Source organism: Heterodontus francisci, chromosome 11 (genome assembly GCF_036365525.1).
Source record: "Heterodontus francisci isolate sHetFra1 chromosome 11, sHetFra1.hap1, whole genome shotgun sequence".
In the NCBI taxonomy this organism is placed as follows: Eukaryota; Metazoa; Chordata; class Chondrichthyes; order Heterodontiformes; family Heterodontidae; genus Heterodontus; species Heterodontus francisci.
The window spans coordinates 94,288,837-94,312,517 of record NC_090381.1 but is presented as its reverse complement, the minus strand read 5'-3'; the positions used below and the strand labels follow the sequence as shown (position 1 = coordinate 94,312,517).

General features: G+C 42.0%; 1 protein-coding gene across 11 annotated transcripts in view; it reads right to left on the bottom strand.

Annotated features, from left to right (window-relative positions):
• The window catches only part of trip12 (thyroid hormone receptor interactor 12), a 185,762-nt gene that overhangs the window by 60,797 nt on the left and 101,284 nt on the right, over nt 1-23,681 (bottom strand). For 9 of the 11 annotated variants that reach the window (XM_068042545.1, XM_068042547.1, XM_068042550.1 and 6 more), the window contains 7 exons: nt 18,079-18,244; nt 17,300-17,417; nt 16,620-16,776; nt 15,632-15,785; nt 13,563-13,791; nt 12,296-12,414; nt 11,891-12,089 (listed from right to left, as the gene is read on the bottom strand). In XM_068042545.1, the coding sequence (XP_067898646.1) occupies nt 11,891-12,089; nt 12,296-12,414; nt 13,563-13,791; nt 15,632-15,785; nt 16,620-16,776; nt 17,300-17,417; nt 18,079-18,244 (1,142 nt within the window). The remainder of the gene's footprint in view (nt 1-11,890; nt 12,090-12,295; nt 12,415-13,562; nt 13,792-15,631; nt 15,786-16,619; nt 16,777-17,299; nt 17,418-18,078; nt 18,245-23,681) is intronic. The other 2 variants (XM_068042552.1, XM_068042553.1) reach the window with 1 other exon arrangement.

Below are 23,681 nucleotides of genomic sequence, written 5' to 3'. Positions count from 1 at the left end.
TTTTGAAGGGGCTTGAAAGGGTAGACACAGAGGTAGTTTCCCCTTCGCTGTGGGATAAGGGGTCCATCATTTAGAACGGAGATGAGAAGAAATTTCTTCAGAGGGTTGCATATCTTTGGAATTGTCTATCCCAGAGGGTTGTGGATGCTCCATCGTTGATTATACTTAAGGCCGAGATAGACAAACGTTTGGTGTCTCAGGGAATCGAGATATGGAAAGCAGTCAGGAAAGGGGAGTTGAAGCAGATGATCGGCATGGGCGGCACAGTGGTTAGCACCGCAGCCTCACAGCTCCAGCGACCCGGGTTCAATTCTGGGTACTGCCTGTGTGGAGTTTGCAAGTTCTCCCTGTGTCTGTGTGGGTTTTCGCCGGGGACTCCAGTTTCCTCCCACCACCAAAAGACTTGCACATTGATAGGTAAACTGGCCATTATAAATTGCCCCGAGTATAGGTAGGTGGTAGGGGAATAGAGGGACAGGTGGTGATGTGGTAGGAATATGGGATTAGTGTAGGATTAGTATAAATGGGTGGTTGATGGTCAGCACAGACTCGGTGGGCCGAAGGGCCTGTTTCAGTGCTGTATCTCTAAATAAAAAAAAATAAATAGTGTGAAATGACCTTTGCAGTCTTTACGTGCAAGAGAATTCTAAAAGAATAATTTTTACAAAATGCTTTACTACAAAGTTAATTCTAATTTAGCAACACTGAAGGCCAGAATAACGTCGCACTGATGGAATAGGTGATGCACTTGGGGGATCGACTTGTTGCCAAAAAAGAGCCAGCTGCAAATTACATTGCCTGCTAGCATATTCCAACATAGTGAAATTGGACTGCATGCTCTTTCCCCACGATTAACACACCCTTTGATTAAAAAAAAACCTCTGCCTAATATCAAGCCTGAAGTCAACATGCTTTATAGAAAAGCTTTCCAGAGCTGTCATGTGCAAAAGCAATTTGTTCAAAATTCTCTACATTATCTAGCCAGAAGATACAAAAAGATATAGCTCAGCATAGTTTAAAAAAGCCTCAGATGCGACTGGAGGTATCCTTGCCTTTCCGGTGCTTTGGTTGGCCCAATGTTCGACAGTGGCTCAACTAATTGAAAGCCTACTCTGCGGCAAGTCAATCCTTATAAATGCTGCAAGTTAGACAAGAGATTGCAGCGTACAAATTAGGAGCAGGAGGAGGCCACACAACCCCTCGAGCCTGCTCCGCCATTCAATAAGTTCATGGCTGAACGGATTACTCCACATTTTCATCCACCCCCGATAACCTTCCACCCCCTTGCTTATCAAGAATCTATCGAACTCTGCCTTAAAAATATTCCAAGACTCTGCTTCCACTGCCTTTTGAGGAAGAAAATTCCAAAGACTCATGACTCTCAGAAAAAAATATTCTCATCTCATCTCAGTCTGAAATGGGCGACCCCTTATTTTTAAACAGTGACCCCCAGTTTGAGATTCTCCCACAAGGGGAAACATCCTTTCCACATACACCCTCTCAAGACCCCTCAGGATCTTATATGTTTCAATCAAGTCGCCTTTTACTCTCCTAAATTCCAGCGGATACAAGCCAAGCCTGTCCAATCTTTCCTCGTAAGACAGGCCACCCATTCCAGGTATTAGCCGAGTACACCTTCTCTGTACTACCTCCAACGCATTTACATCCTTCCTTAAATAAGGAGACCAGTACTGTACACAGTACTCCAGATGTGGTCTCACCCAATGCCCTGTATAGCTGAAGCATAAACTCCCTACTTTTGTATTCAATTCCCCTCGCGATGAATAATAACATTCCATTAGCTTTCCTAATCACAGAATAATACAGTGCAGAAGAGGCCCTTCGGCCCATCGAGTCTGCACCGATGCATTAAAACACCTGACCTGTCTATCTAATCCCATTTGCCATCACTTGGTCCATAGCCTTGAATGTTATGACGTGCCAAGTGCTCATCCAGGTACTTTTTAAAGGATGTGAGGCAACCCTCCTCTAACACCCTCCCAGGCAGGGCATTCCAGACAGTCACCACCCTCTGGGTAAAAAAGTTCTTCCTCAAATCCCCCGCCCCTCATCTTAAACTTGTGACCCCTCATAACTGACCCTTCAACTAAGGGGAACAGCTTCTCCCTATCCACCCTGTCCATGCCCCTCAATCTTATACACCTCGATGAGGTCACCTCAGTCTTCTCTGCTCCAGCGAAAACAACCCAAGCCTATCCAACCTCTCTTCATAGCTTAAATGTTCCATCCCAGGCAACATCCTGGTGAATCGCCTCTGCACCCCCTCCAATGCAATCACATCCTTCCTATAATGTGGCGACCAGAATTGCACACAGTACTCCAGCTGTGGCCTTACCAAAGTTCTGTACAACTCAAACATGACCTCCCTGCTTTTGTAATCTATGCCTCGATTGATAAAGGCAAGTGTCCCATATGCCTTTTTCACCACCCTATTAACCTGCCCTTCTGCCTTCAGAGATCTATGGACAAACACGCCAAGGTCCCTTTGTTCCTCGGAACTTCCCAGTTTCAGGCCATTCATTGAATACTTCCGTGTCACATTACTCCTTCCAAAGTGCATCACCTCACACTTTTCAGCATTAAATTCCATCTGCCACTTTTCTGCCCATTTGACCATCCCGTCTTTATCTGCCTGTAACCTAAGACACTCCACCTCACTGTTAACCACTCGGCCAATCTTTGTCTCATCGGCGAACTTACTGATCCTAAACCCCACATAGCCATCTATGTCGTTTATATAAATGACAAACAATAGGGACCCAGCACAGATCCCTGTGGTATGCCACTGGACACTGGCTTCGAGTCACTAAAACAGCCGTCTGTCATCACTCTGTCTCCTACAGCTAAGCCAATTTTGAATCCACCTTATCAAGTTACCTTGTAGCCCATGTGCATTTGCTTTCTTGATAAGTCTCCCATGTGGGACCTTGTCAAAGGCTTTGCTGAAATCCATGTAAACTACATCAACTGCACTACCCTCATCTACACACCTGGTCACATGCTCAAAAAATTCAATCAAATTTGTTAGGCATGACCTCCCTCTGACAAAGCCATGCTGACTATTCCTAATCAAATTTTGCCTCTCCAAGTGGAGATAGATTCTCTCCTTCAGAATTTTCTCCAATAGTTTCCCTACCACTGACGTGAGACTCACTAGTCTGTAGTTCCCTGGCTTATCTCTACAACCTTTCTTAAATAGTGGGACCACATTAGCTGTTCTCTAGTCCTCTGGCACCTCCCCCGTGGCCAGAGAGGAATTAAAAATTAGGGTCAGAGCCCCTGCAATCTCCATCCTCACCTCCCACAGCATCCTGGGACACAAATTGTCTGGACCTGGAGATTTGTCCACTTTTAGGCCTTCCAAAACCTCGCCACTCCCTATGACAATTTGCTCAAGAACCTCACAGTCTCTCTCTCTCCAAGTTCCATATCTACATCCTCTTTCTCTTGGGTGAAGACAGATGTGAAGTATTCGTTCAACACCCTACCAATGTCCTCTGGCTCCACCCACAAATTTCCCCCTTGGTCCTTAACGGGTCCTACTCTTCCCCTGGTTATCCTCTTCCCATTGATATACATAGAATACCTTGGGATTTTCCGTACTTCTACCAGCCAGAGCTTTCTCATATCCCCTCTTTGCTCTCCTAATTGCTTTCTTAAGCTCCATCCTACATTTTCTGTACTCCACTTTCATTGATTTGCTCTCCTTGTATTTGCTAAAAGCCTCTCTTTTCCTTCTCATCACACCCTGAATGTTTCTGGTCATCCATGGTTCTCTGGGCTTGTTGCTCCTATCTATTCCACTAGAGGGAACATGTTGGGCCTGTACCCTCCCCATTTCCTTTTTGAATGCTCCCCACTGCTCTTCTGTTGATTTCCCGACAAGTAACTCTTTCCAGTCTACCTTGGCCAGATCCTGCCTTATTTTACTAAAATTCCCTCTCCCCCAATCCAAAACCATTTTTTTGCAACTTGTATATTTCTTTCTCCATAACAAGATTAAATTGTACCATGTTGTGGTCGCTATCACCAAAATGCTTCCCCACCAACACATCAACCACCTGTCCGGCTTCATTCCCCAGAATTAAGTCCAGCACTGCACCCTCCCTTGTTGGATCCTCTACATATTGAGCGAAAAGGTTCTCCTGTGTACATTTTAAGAACTCCACTCCATCTAAGCCCTTAACACGATGACTATCCCAATTAATGTTGGGAAAGTTGAAATCACCTAATATAATTACCCTATTATTTTTACACACCTCTGCAAATTGCGCACATATTTGCTCCTCAATTTCCCGCTGACTATCTGGGGGTCTATAATAAACACCTAGCAATGTGGCTGTCCCTTTTTTATTCCTAAACTCTACCCATAAAGCTTCATTTGATGCCCCCTCCAAGATATCATCTCTCCTTACTGCAGTAACTGACTCCTTAACTAATATTGCAATGCCCCCTCCTCTGTTTCGCCTGAAGATTCTACATCCCGGGATATTGAGCTGCCAATCCTGCCCCTCCCTCAACCATGTCTCCATGATGGCTACTATATCACAATTCCATGTGTCAATCATTGCCCTTAACTCATCCGTTTTACCTGCAATACTCCTGGCATTAAAGTAGAGGCCTTCCATCCTGGTCTTACTCCCTTAAAACTTACTTCCGCTGTATTCCCTCTGACTTGTTCTCTTTCCTGTGTTTAGCTGTGTCCTTATTCTGCTAGGAGTCTGCATCCCCTCCCCCTGCTAAATTAGTTTAAACTCCTCCCAACAGCACTAGCAAATCCACCAGCAAGAATATTAGTCCCCCTCTGGTTCAGATGTAGACCGACTCTTTTGTACAGGTCCCACCTTCCCCAGAAACGGTCCCAGTGGTCCAGGAATCTAAAACCCTCCCTCCTGCACCAACTGTCAAGCCATGCATTCATCTGTGCTATTCTCCTATTTCTATACTCGCTAGCACGTGGCACTGGGAGTAATCCAGAGAAGTCCTGCTTTTTAGTCTGCTGCCTAACTCCCTGAATTCTTGATGCAAGACCTCATCCCTTTCTACCTATGTCATTGGTACCAACATGCCCCATGACCTCTGCCTGATCACCCTCCCCTTTTAGGATGCCCTGCAGCCATTCAGTGACATCCCGGACCCTGGCACCAGGGAGGCAACACACCATCCTGGAGTCATGTTGATGGCCACAGTAGCGCCTATCTATTACCCCGACTATAGAATCCCCCATTACTATTGCTCTTCCTCTCTTTCCCCCTTCCTGTGCAGACAGGCTGCTTGCGGTGTCAGAAGTTTGGCTCTGTCCGCAGTCCCTGGAGGAACCAGCCTCCAAAATGAAATACCGATTTGCAAGCGGGACCCCAAGGGACTCCTGAACTACCTGCCTGATTCTCTTGGACTGCCTGGTGGTCACCCATTCCCTTCCTTCAAGTCCCTTCAGCTGCGGTGTGACCACCTCTCTATACGTGCTATCCACAATGCTCTCAGACTCGCGGATGCTCCAGTGTTTCCAGCCGCCGTTCCAGCTCTGAAACCCGAGCTTCCAGGAGCCGCAGCTGGACACACAACCTGCACACATGCTGGTCCCGGCGACTGGAAATGTTCCCGGATTCCCACATGCAGCAAGAGGAGCAAACCATGGCTTCAAGCTCTCCTGCCATGACTAAACCCTTTAAAGTTAAAACTTAAGATTATAATTTTAAAAAAAACAATTAAGTCTTGCTAAAAGAATGACTTCCAATTCAATCCACTTTGAAAAATACCCACCAGGACTTACTCACCAGTCAGCTGTGCTCTTTGGAGACTCTCAGCTCCCCTCACTGAGGACAGGTAGTGAATGAAAGGAGCTCCTCGCTCCCTCCTCACTGAACTTCCTCAGTCACCAAACTTCCACTTTAACACTCTAATGCAACCCAAGTGAACACTCCAGTGCAAACAAGATTACACGCTTAATCTGCATACTAACCTTTTGTGATTCATGCACTAGGGCACCCAGATCCCTCTGCATCTCAGAGCTCTGCAATCTCTCACCATTTAGATAATACGCTTCATTTTTTATTCTTCCTGCCAAACTGGACAATTTCCCACATTATACTCCATTTGCCAGGTGTTTGCCCACTCACCTAACCTATCTATATCCCTTTGTTGCCTCCTTATGTCCTCTTCACAAGTTACTTTCCCACCTGTGTCATCAGACAATTTAGCAACCATACCTTCGGTCCCTTCATCCAAGTCATTTATATAAGTTGTAAAAAGTTGAGGCCCCAGCAATGATCCCTGTGGCACACCACTCGTTACATCCTGCCAACCAGAAAATGACCCATTTAGGCCTACTCTTTCCTGTTAGTTGACCAATCTTCTATCCATGCCAATGTTACCCCTACACCATGAGCTTTTATTTTCTACAATAACCTTTGATGTGGCACTTAATCAAATGCCTTCTGGAAATCCAAGTACAATACATTGGGGTAGCACAGTGGCGCAGTGGTTAGCACTGCAGCCTCACAGCTCCAGCGACCCAGGTTCGGTTCTGGGTACTGCCTGTGCGGAGTTTGCAACTTCTCCCTGTGACTGCGTGGGTTTCTGCCGGGTGCTCCGGTTTCCTCCCACAGCCTTGCAGGTTGATAGGTAAATTGGCCCTAGTGTAGGTAGGTGGTAGGAGAATTGTGGGGATGTGGTAGGGAATATGGGATTAATGTAGTATTAGTATAAATGGGTGGCTGTTGGTCGGCACAGACTCGGTGGGCCGAAGGTCCTGTTTCAGTGCTGTATCTCTCTCTATGACTGACATCCACCGGTCCCCCTTTATCCACAGCACATGCAACTCCCTCAAAGAACTCCAATAAATTGGTTAAACATGATTTTCCCTTCCACAAAACCATGTTGACTCTGCCAGAGTACCTTAAATTTTTCTAAATGCCCTGCTATAACCTCTTTAATATTAGCTTCTAACATTTCCCCAAGACAGATGTTAAGCTAACTGGCCTGTAGTTTCCTTTCGGTCTCCCTCCCTTTTTGATTGAAGGAGTTACATTTGCTATTTTCCCGTCTACAGGAACCTTCCCCGAATCTAGGGAATTTTGGAAAATTAAAACTAATGCATCAACTATCTCAGTAGCCTCTTCTTTTAACACCCGAAGATGAAGTCCATCAGGACCCAGGGGCTGGTCAGCCCACAGCTCCAACAATTTGTTCTGTACCACTTCCCTGGTGATTGTAATTTTCTCTAGTTTCTCCCTCCCTTCCATTTCCTGACTTACAGCTAATACTGGGATGTTACTTGTAGCCTCAATAGTGAAGACCGATGCAAAATACTTGTTCAATTCACCTGCCATCTCATTATACATTATTAATTCCCCAGTCACTTTTTATAGGACCAATGCTCACTTTAACTTTTCTTTTTAAAGTATCTGTAGAAACTCTTACTACCTGTCTTATATTTCTAGCTAGCTTTCTCTCGTACTCTAATTTTACCTCAATCTTTTAGTCCTTTTTTGCTGTTTTTTATATTCTGTCTAATCTTCCTCCCATCGTTGTGCAATTATAGGCTTTTTCTTCAAGTTTGATACTATCTTTAACTGTTTTAGTTAACCACAGATGGCATCGTTCTTTCTTATTTTAACGTATCTATTCTGTGTATTCTGAAATATCCCCTTAAATGTCTGTCACTGCATCTCTACTGACCTATCCCTTAACCTGATTTGCCAGTTCACTTTAGCTAGCTCTGCTTTCATGTGCTCATAATTGCCCTCATTTAAGTTTAACACACTTGTCCTAGACCCACTCTTCCTCAAACTGAACGTAAAATTCAATCATATTATGGTCGCTGCTACACCTAGGGGCGCCTTAACTATGAAGCCATTCATTATTCCTATCTGGAAGCACAATACCATGTCTAGTATAGCCTGCTCTCTGGCTGGCTCCAGAACGTATTGTTCCAAGAAATTATCCCAAAAACATTCTACGCACTCATCTAGGCTACCTCTGCCCATCTGGTCGAGCCTATCCAGATCATCAGACTGGTGTTCACTCTTGGTCAGTTACTTTCAGCGTTAACTGCACAATTTTTAAAAAGTTCAACTGTAGCAGCCTTATTGAAAGTCTCCATATAGAACCATAAAATTGCCTGCTCCAGGACCCAAAAATATGATGGTTATTGAAGCATCAGGTACACGAGGTACAACACAGAAGCTGCAGGACAGTGAGCTGATCCTTGTGAGCAGAGTTGGGCAACTTTGCAGTCCTGGAATTGAGAACCCATGACGATGAATCCTAGCTCCAAGTTGCATCATGTTCTTGATCTGAAGGATCCAGGTTTGTTTGGGCATTCAGCATGTGGTGGAATTACCTAAGGCTCTACAAGAGGCGACAAAGAAATGTAGTCACCCTAACATGTACTTAACACACTGGGAGTGGACGTCAAGCCTAATGGAAAAACTGTTTGCTGAATGTATAATACCCTGGACTACAGATTCCACCCTAAATAAAAGGCATCAATTGCAGACCAGTGCAATGAATTAGCATGGCGTAAATTATCCGCAAAAGGCGTGTGCCAAATTACAAAGTTAATGTGCTTCTACTTGAACAAGTCTTCCAAATGGAAGACGGACTTTATATAAATGCCTGTAACACCAAGAACAAAAGGGTAAATGAAAAAGATACTGAGGTAAATTTGACCTTGGTACTAGATCTTCAGTATCAATCCAAGAGAACCACTACCACAAATTGAAGTGTAGAATGTAAATCAGTGATAGAGATAGCATGGGATATGATACTGTCTAACTAATGTTCGACTTGAGATGAAATATGTATAATTTGCCTTGTTTTGAATGGAACCTGCACTCTCAAGACTTTACCTGTGAAGTATGACAATGAAGTCACCACCCCTTTATTCCAACATTAACTACAGAAAAAAGTTTTGTTCTCTGCAGCCCAAGTATACTATTACTGTTAACAGAAGACAGACAGTACAAAGTAAGGCCTAATATGGAGTATCAAGAATTTTCCTTTCAGTGCATCAGCCTTAGTCAGCTGCATTGTTGCCAATTTTGGGGGGGGGGGGGGGGGGGGGGGGAAAGAGAGAGAAAAGAGGGGCAAAATTAAAATTTAACATTCAGTTACATTACAACTGTAGTGTTGGTGCAGAGTTGTTTTATCAACATCATTGACCCCCTTTCCTCTCCAGAGTCCCTGAACGTGTTGTTTGCCTTCCAAATCTGTTCCCATGTTTCCTGGAACTCCTTGTTTGAATCCCTCCAATCAGGTTTCCAGCCCTGCCACAGTACCGAAACAACTATCAAAGTCACAAGTAACATCCTACGTGACACTGACGAAAGTACACTTCCCCTCCTCATCCTCTGCAGACTTTGACACGGGTGACCACACCACCCTCCAACGCATCTCCATTGTTGCGCAGCTGGGGCGGGGGAACTGCCCTTACCTGGTTCCATTCTTATCTAATCGTAGCCAGAGAATCACTTAAGCTGGTTTCTCTTCCTGCTCCCCATAGTTACCTCTGGTGCCTCCTCAGGATCTACCCTTGGCCCCCTACTATTTTTTGTCTACATGCTGCCCCTCGGCGACATCATCCGAAAGCACAGCATTAGTTTTCATTTGTACACTGACAGCGAACTCTACCTCACCATGACCTCTCTCGGCTCCTCCACTGTTACTAAATCACATGCTTACCAGACATCCAGTACTTGAGCAGAAATTTCCTCCAAATATTGGGAAGACTGAAACCATTGTTTTCGGTCCCTGCTCTAAACTCCATTCCCTAACTGACTCCATCCCTCTCCCTGGCAACAGTGAGATTCAACCAGTCTGTTCGCAACCTTGGTGGCACATGTAACCCAGAGATGAGCTTCTGACCTCATATTAGTGCCATTAAGACAACCCATTTCCACTTTCATATCACCTGACTTCACTCCTGCCTCAGCGCATCTGCTGCTGAAAACCCTCATTCATGCCACCGTTACCTCGAGACTTGACTATTCCAATGTACTCCAGGCTGGTCTCCCACTCTACTCTCTATAAACTTGAGGTCATCCAAAACTCTGCTGCCAGTGTCTGAACTCGCACCAAGCCCTGTTCCCCGATCATCCCTGTGTTCGCTGACCTAAATTGGCTCCTGGTCAAGCAACATCTTGGATTTTTTAAATTCTCATCCTTGTTTTCAAATCCCTCCATGGCCTCGTTGCTCCCCATCTCAAATCTCCTCCAGCTCCACAACTGTCCAGGATATCTGCGCTCCTCTTGTGCAAGCCGGATTTTAATCAGTCCAGCACTGATTGCTGTGCCTTCAGCTGCCTAGCCCTAAACTCTACAATTAGAGTCAGTCATAGAGTTATACAGCACAGAAACAGGCCCTTTGGCTCATCGTATCCACGCCGGCCATCAAGCACCTAACTATTCAAATCCCATTTTCCAGCACTTGGCCCGTAGCCTTGTATGCTATGGCATTTCAAGTGCTCTTCCAAATACTTCACTATTGAGGGTTCCTGCCTCTACCACCCCATGAGGCAGTGTGTTCCAGATTCCAACCACCCTCTGGGTGAAAAAATGTTCCCTCAATTCGCCTCTAAACCTCCTGCCCCTTTCCTTAAATCTATGCCTCCTAGTTATTGACATCTCCACTAAGGGAAAAAGTTTCTTCCTATCTATGCCCCTCATAATTTTGTATACCTCTATCAGGTCTCCCCTCAGCCTTCTCTGCTCTAAGGAAAACAACCCTAGCCTATCCAGCATCTCTTCATAGCTGAAATGCTCCAGCCCAGGAAACATCCTGGTGAACCTCCTCTGCACCTTCTCCAGTGCAATCACATCCTTCCTATACCATGGCGACCAGAACTGTACACAGTACTCCAGCTGTGGCCTAATTAGCATTTATACAGCTCCATCATAACCTCCCTGCTCATATTCTATGCCTCAGCTAATAAAGGCAAGTATCCCATATGCCTTCCTAACCACCTTAACTACCTGTGCTGCTGCCTTCAGTGATCTATGGACAAGTACACCAAGGTTCCTCTGACCCTCTACTTCTTAGGGTCCAACCACCCATTGTATATTCCCTTGCCTTGTTAGTCCTCTCAAAATGCATCACCTCTCACTTCTCAGGATTAAATTCCATTTGCCACTGCTCTGCCCATCTATAGCGTCCTGTAATCTAAGGCTTTCCTTTTCACTATTTACGACACCACGAATTTGCGCGTCATTCCCTCCCTACACCTCTCTAACTCACTTTCCTCCTTTAAGACGCTCCTTAAAACCTACCTCTGATCAACCCTTTGGTCACCTGGTCTATTATCTCCTTTTGTGGCTTGGTGTCATACTATTTTTTTATAATGCTCCTGTAAAAACATCTTGGGACTTCTATTACATTAAAGGTGCTACATAAATACAAGTAGTTGTTATTGCTTTGCATCAATGCTAATTATAGTGTATATACTGGCTGAATCAAGAGACACAGCCCAAGCAGCTATTGGATGGAGCAAGATTCCCAGAAAGAATCTCACCTTGCTCAGTAGCCAGGTTGGCCTCATCTCCAGTTTTATTCTACACAGGTATAGTCCTGCTGAAAGCATTACCCAAACCTTGTAGTGCTGCAGTGGCATAGTGCACCAAGTTTAATATAGCTTGAATCTCAGTAAAATATGAGGTTTCAACTAAATGGTAGCTAAAGGTTAACTGATTAACTAAAAGGCATTGGTGTCAACACACCTAGACCAAACAAACTCATCTATTAAGACATCAAAAATGGTCCCTCCAATAAGTTCATCAATATTAGAGATTAGATCACCACGAACAGATTACTACTGTCTTAACTTGATGAGAGTAAAATTTGTTGCCCGAATGTGGAAACTTCAAAACTTACCCTTGTGGACTTAAGTCCAAAGAATCATCCATACTTTGGAAGCTGGGAGATCCAAGGTCTGCAACTGTATTGCTTGCAACACTGGCTGTGCTAATTGTGGCTGCAGTGCCCAGACTTCCTATTCCACTACCACAAGCCTTTGGAGGGCTGGTAAGTAGAGTCTCAGACTCTGCTAAATTTTTCACCTGATGCATCACACCTTCCAGAAAAACAAAGTTAGTATTTTATCCAACATCCAAAATTTTGACTATTTTAATCACAAAAGAAAATTCACTTAATTTACCTTAGAGTTGAAAAAAAGCATGTTTGTCATAATTAAAAGTTAAAATTAATTACAGGAGAGAAGTTCACAAGATGTTAAAAAAATCAAATCCTGGGAACTTAGAATATAAAAAGACTCCTTACCTTCTCTTCTAAAGTAAACACTAAATATATCTGGTAACTTCTGCATTAAAATCTCTGCCATTTGCAGTGCTCCTACGACGATCTTGAAATCTTGACTGGATAGCATGGAAGCAATGTGGCTGTTGGTTGTGGGGTGGGGGGGGGGGGGGTTCAGAGGGGGTGGGAAATGAGAAAGTCAGTTCTTATTGATGCAAATCAGAGATTAAGCTCAAAGTACACATTAAAAATTACTTATAAACGTATGGCACACATTAGTGAAAATGCTTTTAAATCATCAAGTGCATTTTTAACCTATAAAAAAGGATCTAAAACGACTACTGGGTAGTCACACTAGGAGGTGGTAAATCAAAACTAAAGCTGAAAAGTTATGTATACATCGCTTCAAATTAAGACTTGTCAAGTAGTTCTGCATTACATTAAAGAATCAGTTTTCAAGTCACTAATCAGTTTAAGATACAGTTCCATCAAAGCCCTGTTCTGCAGGCACAGATTTAAACATTACTCAAAATCATCTAGTTAATGTTTATACTTCAACATTTGCAATACCTCTAAATAAAGCTGAATTGAAGCTTTCATACTAACTTGCTGAGGACACAGCATGGACAGGGGCAGAGAAGGGGAAGAGGGCAGCTCCTGTAATAACTTGATCATTGCAAAGTTACAGAAAGGTATAAAAATATACACAAACTATCACTTCAATTTTACAAAAGCCACCATTTCCTGTCTGAATGCCAACAGGAAGATGCAACTCCAAGATTCAGATGATCAACAGTTTTGACTGGCTTTAGTGCCAACAGGAAAGCATTTTAGAGGTATAGGCTGATACAGCACCAAAGAAAGGCCATTTGGCCCTTAATGCCAATGCCAGCTGTTTGAAAACTATTCCACTGTCCTGTAGTGCAGTGTACCTTTAAGGTTAATTTGTCCCATTGTTCTGCAAATTTTTTTCCTTCAATATTTAACCAATTCTCTTTTAAAAGGGATTGAATCTGCATCGACCACCCTTTCAGGCAAATAATTTCAGATCAGAACTCTTGGCATTTTTTTTTCTTGTGTCACCGCTGGTTCTTTTGCCAATTATCTTAAATTTGTCTCCTCCAATGACTGACCTTTCTGCTATCCTAAGTTATAATCCAGCACTGGGATAATTATTCAAGGCTGATGGGATGCTCCTTACAAACGTTCAACATTCAAGTTCTAAATTTTCAGTACAACAGCTTTGTACATTGTAAAGTGCTTGAAGAACTTTATGCAATCAAATACCTACCTGGAAACAGCATGATTTTTAAGCACATCCTTTAGAAGTTCAGCATCGGCAAAATAAATTATTCTAAGAATTGCTCTAAGGCACTTGTGTCTGACAGCAGGTCCAGCTGAGGAACTATACACTTCATACAACACACCAAACAACGTCTTTATAAAGCATTTAGCCAAGTCTGGGTCCTCCCTCATTAGTTGAGCACGCGCATCATCCTTCCTCGTTTCAGAGTGACCACCTGTACAAAGAAAAAAAATCAAAGGCTTCAGATTGCATTTTTCTAAAAATCCCCATATTATCAGTGACAAAATTCAGTTAACAATTTAACTCTGACTTAGTTACTTCTCTGTTTGAAGTCTGGGGAATCTCTCTCCAAATTGTGAGGCAATAAAGGCAAAATGTTAGCCTTTCCCTAAACTAATGTCACTTCTAGCCATTTTAAGTTCAAAGCAGTCAGGCACAACATAATGATCAACTTATGTTAATGATCCTCAGCAACAGAGTTAGTCTTTTACACTAGACATTTATCCTGAGCAGAAAGTTCATATCAGAAGGAGGAGTTGATTACACAAGACATCGAGGTTCTGTAGAACACTGTTCAAGAAATATTTGAACCTATGTTACAGAAACCTCAACAATACACATCAAGTAACTATGTTTTTATAAAGGCACAGACAATATACAATTGAGTTAATCTCTTGCTGCATATGACACCACAAGCCCCAGACAGAATAGAGATGATGGGGGAAATACCTAATCATGGCGAGAGGCCATGTTCCTGTAAATGAATGGGATTGGTTTTACGGACACAATTTGCCTTATGTGACTATCCTCTACTCATTGCATTTTCCTGTAGAAATAATGCTGCTTTGATCAGGGGACCACTGTAGTTTTTGGTCACAAGTTCTGTTTTCTGCAGTATATAGACTACTAGCCGAGTAAATGGACCAGTATAAAAAGAGACTGTTTTTTGCAAGCCCCACCGTAAAACACCTCGCCTTCACTCGGGATAAATCAACCATAAAGTCTCATCTACAACCAGGCTTTATTCTAAAAAAAAAAAAAAATCCTGGATCACAGTATGGTAGGACGCCAACAGACCTGATGTTCTCATCTAATTACTATGCATAGAGATAAATAGCAGTTATCCTAGACAACGATGCTTCAAGGGCTTTTTCACAAAACATCAAGCCACCAAAACAGGCCACATGGGGAAATCAACTGCAAACTAAGAATACATTTATGTCGTGTAACCATTAAGCAATGTGTTAAATCTTCTAACTGGCATGTACTGCCCATATCATGGCTATATGAAGCTGGAAATATTCTAAATAAGTCTTTACTATGCAGAACTTGTTTTGTGTTCATTCTGCTGGGAAATCTTGGATCATTGTAAACAAATTTCCTCAATTAGCTTGAAACCTATAGTCTGTAACAAGCCTATAAACGTTAGCAGAACTAAACCAATTGAAAAAAAATAATGGAGAACAAAAATACTATGGCCATGCTGCCAGTCACAGTTGTCAACTGTAGCTCAGTGGTAGCACTCTCACTTCAGAGTCAGAAGGCTGTGGGTTCAAGTCTTACTCCAGAGACAAACACAAAATCTGGCCAACACTAAAAAGCAGTACAGGATGTGAAAGCAGTCTTAGGTGGACATAGAAGATCCCATAGTACTATTTTGTACAGCAGTATAATTCTCCCCCTTGTTCCAGCCAATATTTATCCCTCAAGCAATATTAAAGATTATCTAGTCATTATATCACTGCTTGTGGGACCTCGCTGTACGCAAAATTGGCTGCCAAATTTTCCCTACATTACAACAGTAACTACAGTTCAAAGGTAGTTCATTGGTTGTAAAAGACTTTGGGATGCGGAGATTGTGAAAGGCGCTGTAGAAATGGAAGATTTGTCTTTCTTACAAAACCTTAATAGTTTACAGAAGCAAATTTGGCTACTGAGCAGGTCCAAGTTAATAAAACTGTACTTCTAAAATCTTTACATAAAAGGTTTCCTCAGCGCAGTTATATAAAAATAAAAATTGAAGGTTTAAAATTAATTCACTTGGTAGTACTCACCAGTGTTCGTGTTGGCCAACGGATTGGGTTTTCTCTGAATAGCACGGGCTGTCCCAGTGTCCTCATTGATCTGCTGCATAGAGTTAAAGTCAATAGTATAAACTCGACCCAATGTTGACAAGCTTATTTCATCCTCACCCACTTGATGGGCTGCCTGTGAACAATGTGAACAGACTGTCAAAGCATACAAAAAGATTACGGCAGACCTAAGATCAGACTGCTTGCCAGTGTGTCTGAGGCATTTTGGTCAATATTTACCAGTGTATGCAGGGCACTTCAGCTCCAAGCCTGGAGCACTGTTTCATGTGCACATGTATCTACTCACTGCATATCACATACATGCCTGCACATATAAAGATATGCTGAGTTTTGGAAGTCTGACTTGATTGTACATACTAACAGGCAGCAAGAGTGGATGTGCACCAAGACAAACTGAATTATGAAACTTGTAACAACTCTAAGCGTTATACTCAAACACACACACACACACACACACACACAACTGAACTGGATAAGACTCAGTTGAAGCCATTTTAGATTCAGTGACTCCATTAGGATCTTTATACTGTTTTTATACTCACGAATACAAATACAATACGAAAATTCTTAATGTCATGAGACAGACATTCATAAAATAAATTTTCATTAATGTTTCAAAAAATCTCCAATTATTAAAATCTGAAGGAATAAAACTCCACCCTTGTAAAGGCTAATTCACAATGCTGGGGGTGGGGGAGTGGGAGAAAGAGAGAGAAAAGCCGCTGGAAGTTGTCCAATTTACACTTTCATTAACTGAGCACGGACAGCCTCATTTATACTGCAAAATCTGGGCTACAATCTATAGCTTGCTCGTCCAGTAACCATCACCAGGTTTTGGCACTCTCACATCACTGCAGAATTAAAGTAAAGATGGAACTCTTATTCCCCCTCGCTTCCCCCCCCCCCTCTCCCCTCACCAATTGTGATTTCATATTCTAAAGTATTATACCTCAATTATGCGACTATCGATTCGGTTGTATGGATGCCAGAGACCTCGGTCATCACGCCACTGCCATATTGCACCATCTGTATTTTGAGCGCTTCCCTTCTTTAGCATGGTATCAACAGCAAAAATTCCTTCTTTGGGTAAACATGGCATTAATTCACTGCAAAAGAAAATGCAGATCAGATTTCACCAGAATGTATAAACTTTTGTGAAAATTTTAGTAAATGGTACCAAGTATGGATTCATTACATTTATACATCAACCTTAATACAGAGAAATACACAAACTCAATTAACTACTGCAATAGAATCTGTTTGTACATAATAGATAAAACCTGCATAAACAGATGTACAAAAATGGCCCACTGTTAAGCAGCCAAATTAGGAAGGATCTACATAGCTCATTCAAGGAATTCTGTTCATAGAATCATACGGCACAGAATGAGACTATTCACCCCATCGTGTGTGTGCAGGCTCTTTGAAAGAGCTATCCAATTAGTCCCATATTCCTGCTCTTTCCACCAAAAAAAAACCAAAAAAAGCTTTTTGGTTAAGGCTGAACAGTGAAGTGCGTGTTAGGCTGGAGTGGAATCTTCAACCCATTTTTATGATAAGACACGCATATGAGGTTAACAGATGTGCAGATCAATATCACATTTCATCACATTATACAAAGCATCTCACCAGATAAGGGAAGTAAGCTCATAAAGTTCTTGAGGACTTCTTGGTACAAGATCAATTTGTTCTTGGCAGCTGCCACTTGAAGCTCCACAAAGTAAAAACCGAAGAGTTTCTGCAATGTCTATAGAGGAAAGAAACAAACAAAATAAGACCAGCTATTACCTTGCAGTTCACAAAAAAAAAAAACTTGGATATACACCATCCCTGACCCCTTTTGGTGATATGCTTTTTGCTTAGGGTTGAAACGTCTATCTGGATAAGTGTACAAGTCTGAGGTCAGGGCTTCAAATATCAAGCTTTATCATTGAATGAAACTACATTATCCAATCTTTCTTACAGATATTATGACTAATATAGGTTACATGCTGTAAAACTATAATCAATAACCTAAAGGTGTCTACTTGAACGATTCAAAGCATTTTGTAGAGTTGCCATTAACAGTTGATGACAGTTTCAAAGATGAGACAGTTGTTTAGCAAGAAAACGAGAGAAAGCAAACTATAAAACTGAGGGAGCTTCATCAATACTTTCAACTCATCAATAAGGACATTCAGCAAATGGCTCTTAAATCAGCTTAATTTAAGACACTGTCGATAATGCATGTTGCATTTTGGAAGTGGAAGCAAATTTTAAACAATTAAGTACAACATGCTATGTTGCACTACACCAGTTTTCAACATGCTAAAATAATCAGTCCATTTCTGGGGTGTGGTCCATCAGTATCTCAGACTCTGTATAAATAAACAGATCACATGCTTCAACTAGTCGTGCAAAATACTCACTTTGCTTCATAAGCTGCACAGCCAGAGTAGGACAGTTAGAGCACATCAATGAGAACATGCGGACCACCATGATGAACATGCCTGAGCTGAGAATTGGGGGAGTCACCACCAGAAGTTGCTGTATGTTAGTCAATAAATCCCGGGATGCCACCTGCTGCAACAAGTTCTATGAATAGAAATAAAAAAATTGATTTAGTCCTCAAACCTTATCCACATCATATAGACTTATGAAGCAAGATCAAAGACTTTTATTGGTCGATAATACAAAAGTATTCCCACCCAATACTAGTGGAATTTTAATAGACTGATTAGCATAATCTCCACTTGTGTATCATTGCAAGTACTTTGATTATCAATTCCATTTAAAACACTTTCATCTTTCAACATTTATCATAACAAATGCAGACTAAATATTCCACAAAAACAGTAGCTCAAACAAGCTTGTAAAATGTATGTGCATTGTTTGAATGTATGCCATCTTTCTTCCCTTTGGGGATTCAGTAGCTGCAGTTTGAGATGTATTTCCTGTCTACCTAATGGCAGACAAAATTATGAAAAGCTGTGAACAAATTTTTAAAGAAACTGGAAATGCCCAGTACTGGCTTCAGGCTCCAAGTGTACTTCACATAATTCTAAGAATCAAGTTTCGATGAGATCAGAAGAATGGGAGGTATGGTAGCATAGTGGTTATGTTACTGGATGAGCAATCCAGAGACTGGACTAATAATCCTGGACATTAGTTCAAATCCCACCACTGCAGCTGGAGAATTTAAATTCAGTTAGTTCAATGAATAGTTAAAATTAAATAAACTTGCATTTTAAAAAAAGCTAGCATCAGTAAAGGTGACCGTGAAACTACTGGATTGTCATAAAAACCCACCTGGTCCACTAATGTCCTTTATGGAAGGAAATTTACAATCCTTATCTAGTCTAGCCTCCATGCAACTCCAGACCCACAGCAACGTGGTTGACTCTTAACTGCCCTCTGAAATGGCCTAGTAAGCTACTCAGTTGTATTCAAGAAGGTGGATCACCACCACCTTCTCAAGATCAATAAATGCTGATCAGTGGTGCCCACAACCCCTGAATATGCTTGCATAACAGATGTAGTTACCACTTTAAATGTACAAGTATAACAGCGAACTACTTGGAAGGACAACAGTTCTGGGAGTTAGCTGCCCCTTTTGTGCCAAAAGCTTTTAAAACAAATGGGCGCCCACAGGTGCGATATTTTTGTTTTGTTCTGTCCATAAAATTGTGTGGTTTTCAATTTTTAATGCAGATGTCATTTCTTAAGCAAACACTGTGATTCGACTGCAATTCTATTTGGCTCGGTTCTAGAATAAATCATATGGTAGCAATTGTTTATTACTTGCAGTCCTGAGAAAAATCATCCAATATGACATTACTGAAGAACCAAAATATTAAATGACAAGCCAATTTGTCACTTCAAACTTGGTCTGTCGATCAATTGGGTCAAAGTCAAAGGCCCAATGAACTTGATTGTAGTTTCTCCATGTAACATGGACAAGTGACAAGTATGCAACAAATACAAAGAAAATATTCTTATATCGATTGCTATTAAAGATCGGTATGTAGGCCTCAGGCCTGCAGCCACTACTTTGTCTTTTTTTTGCATTTTACTTCTGCCTTGCTTTTGCTTTGCTTTAGATATTTTTTTTTTTTAAACCTGTAGCGAATTTTTAAAGGCTACTTTGTAGATATTGATTTAAAACTGTGATTCTGCTCTGATTAAGTCAAGTAATGAATCAATTATGCAATCAATAGTCTGAACTTGTTTTCCCCCCAAGAATATTTTCTTTTTGTTTTCATGCTGGTCAGGGAAGGCCATGCACAGTTGTTGTTTTGTCTAAACCACCGTTTCCTTAAAAATAACAGTTGTCTCCTATTGTTTAAACAGAAGTCACTTCTTACAGTATTCGATGATCCTTGAATTACAAGCCAGGACAATGAATGACCTTGCACATGGGGTGGTCCACTATGGTGCAAAGTCAGGAGATGGAGTTTAATTGATGGACAGTATAACCTAATTGATGGCAGGTGAGAGACACCAAAGGGTGTGTAAATAGCCTGGCACCCTTGTAGTGCCTGAGAGAAGAATTTGATAAAGGACTCATGGTTGTCAGACTCTCGATTTCAGCAAGTCTGATGAAGGCCTCAAAAAGTTGGAATGGAGCCAGAAATTGGACTTAAAGGGGCACAGCATCCAATGTTCGGTGCTGCAGCCAGAGTAGACTAGTCAACCACTGAAGACTACGGAGGAAGGGACGTCAACGGATTTACTGACTGGAGAATCCACCCCCGTGGCAAGGTTCTCCAAAGACTTTTCGATGCACGTACCAAGGGGAAACGGTACCATTTTAGGGAGCTATCGTGAACAGTCCAATTTGAGGTTATAGCAGTGTGCTAAGTTTTTTTGTCTTACTATACTTTTCCTTCCTTTCTTTTTAATAGTTATCTTTCTTCCCATTAACTGTTTAATAATTACTTAATAAAATTACTGTTCCAACACATTATTTGGCGTTTAGCCACTCATTCCGATTATGTCTAGAGGATGGCTCCGAACCTAAATGAGACTCCGCAGGGGACTCGTGCCTTACAGGTAAATGCACAGCACTGTCTCATAATAGTCTATGATTAATCTTTGAATGAAAAGTTAGTTAGGAGAGAGAAAAGAAAGAGTTCAGGGCAATTTTTTGGAATAGTTGCAAAATAGATAATGATGCCCCAAAGGGCTCTTCCCTGCACTGACTTCTGCTCACAATATATTATTTTGGATACAGGCCTACAGGGAGTGGTGTCAAAATTTGCAGATAAAACTAAAATAGGAGGAATAGTTATCAAAGATGCATATTGATAAGATAGGAAAATAGGTTAAAAAGGTGACAGATGGAATTCAATTTCAGTAAATGCAAGGTGCAACATTTTGATTAAAAATTTAAACAGCAATTAATCCTTGAACAGAAAATCAGCTTTGTGCTGTGCAAGAGCAGAGAAATTGGGGGTCCACATTCACAGGACATTAAAAGGTGATCAGGCTGCAAAACAAAGAAATTCTAGGTTTTTTTTAATAAGAGGTATGGAATATAAAAGCCAGCAGATAACATATACAACCTTAAGACTTCATAGGTACGGTAGCATAACGGTTAGGTTACAGGACTTAGTAATGGACTAGACATGAGCTCAAATTCCAAAACAGCAGTTAGGGAATGTGAATTCAGTTAATTGAATAAACTTGGAATTAAAAACTAGCAGTGATGTGACCATGAAACTACCAGAAATTAATGTCCTTCGGGGAGGAAACCTGGTGTCCTTACACAGTGGGAGGTGGTGGCGTAGTGGTAATGTTACTGGACTAGTAACAGAGCTCCAGGCGAATGCTCTGGGGACACAGCAGATGGTGGAATTTGAATTCAATTAATAAACCTAGAATTAAAACATTAGTCTAGTGGCAATCATAAAACCATCTCCCCTTGACATGCAATTGCATCACCAATCGCTGAATCCCCCATTATATGCATCCTGTGGTGGGGGGGGTCACTTTTGACCAGAAACTGAACTGGACCAGCCACATAAATGCTGTGGCTACAACAGCAGGTCAGAGACTGGGAATTCTGCGGCGAATAACTCACCCCCTCACTCCCCAATGCCTGTCCATTAGCTACAAGGCACAAGTCAGGAGCATGATGGCGTACTCTCCACTTGTGAACACCGCTCAAGAAGCTCAACACCATCCAGGACAAAGCAACCTATTTGACTGGCACCCCATCCACCACCTTCAACATTTACTCCCTTCACCAACACACTGACAGTAGTGTATACCATATACAAGATGCAACACCACCACCAAGGCTCCTTCGACAGCAACTTCCAAACCCACAACCTCCACCACCTAGAAGGACAAGGGCTGCAAATGCATAGGACCACCAGTTACAAGTTCCCCTCCAAGCCACACACCATCCTGATTTGGAACTATATAGCCATTCGTTCACTGTCATTGGGTCAAAATTCTGGAACTCCCTTCCTAACAGCACTGTGGGTGTACCTACACCCCAAGGACTGCAGCGGTTCAAGAAGGAAGCTCACCACCTGCTTCTCGAGGGCAATTAGGGATAGGCAATAAATGCTGGCCTAGCCAGAAACACCCATATCCCCCTAATGAATAAAAGAGAAGTCTGGTCTCTATGTTGACTCCAGATTCCCAGCATTGTGGTTGACTCTTAACTGCCCTCTGAAATGGCCTAGCAAGCCATTCAGTTGCAAGGTGGCTCACCACCACCTTCAAGGGCAAATGGGGATGGGCAATAAATGTCAGCCCTGCCAGCAACACCAACATCATATGAAAGAATCAGAATAGTTTTAATTTAGAGGGAACTTTAAGGTTTTTAATTTTTAAATGCACCACCCCATTAGTTTAAATCATTGCTGGTCAGTTGTTGCCTTAGTTTTCACCTTTGTCATTTTGTTATGTTCTTGATCTTTGTTCGTTTCATTCTTCTAAATACATATATACAGGGAGTCATCTAAATGGAGAACTACTAGAAATGTGCCCCTTTTAAGAATTTGGCAGCACAGGGAACAGAGTGGTGTCATAATGTCACTGGAGAAGTCCCCAGGGCATTAACCTGAGCCTCTGGATAACATGGGTTCAAATCCAACCATGACAGCTAGTAGAATTTAAATTCAATTACTAAAAAAATTCAATTAATTAATAGAAGTCTGTAATTGGTACTAGTCTCAGTAATAGGGCCATGAAACTCGATTGTTGTAAAAAAAAACACCTATCTGCCGTCCTTACCTGGTCTGGCCTACACTCCAGACCCACAGCAATGTGGTTGATTAACTGCCCACTGAAATGGCCTAGCAAGCTACTCAGTTGTCAATGGCAATTAGGGGTGGCTTTGCCAGCGACACACACATCCCATGAACGAATAAAAATGTATTCTGTAGTTTCTCCTTTCTGCAGCACGTGTTGACCTCTTTTTTTTTTTTAAAAAGAAAAAGGCGGCACAGTGGTTAGCACCGCAGCCTCACAGCTCCAGCGACCCGGGTTCAATTCTGGGTACTGCCTGTACGGAGTTTGCAAGTTCTCCCTGTGTCTGCGTGGGTTTCCTCCCACAGCCAAAGATTTGCAGGTTGATAGGTAAATTGGCCATTATAAATTGCCCCTAGTATAGGTAGGTGGTAGGGAAATATAGGGATAGGTGGGGATGTGGTAGGAATATGGGATTAGTGTAGGATTAGTATAAATGGGTGGTTGATGGTCGGCACAGACTCGGTGGGCCGAAGGGCCTGTTTCAGTGCTGTATCTCTAAATAAATAAATAAATAAAAAGACCAATTAATTCAATTGAGGATCTACTACATTTGACTCATCTTCAGTGCCAATCAACAAGAGCTGTTGGCTGTTCACAAATTTTTCCCAATAGCATTCAGAACAATAGCTGTTAGCCAACAACCTACCGTTTCTGGAACTCCATGGGTGGTGTCAAACTGATTAGTAAACATCAACACTGGGCACATTGAAGAAATCCTCAAAATGTGAATGAGTGTTATTAGACAATTTGAAACTTGGAAAATCAA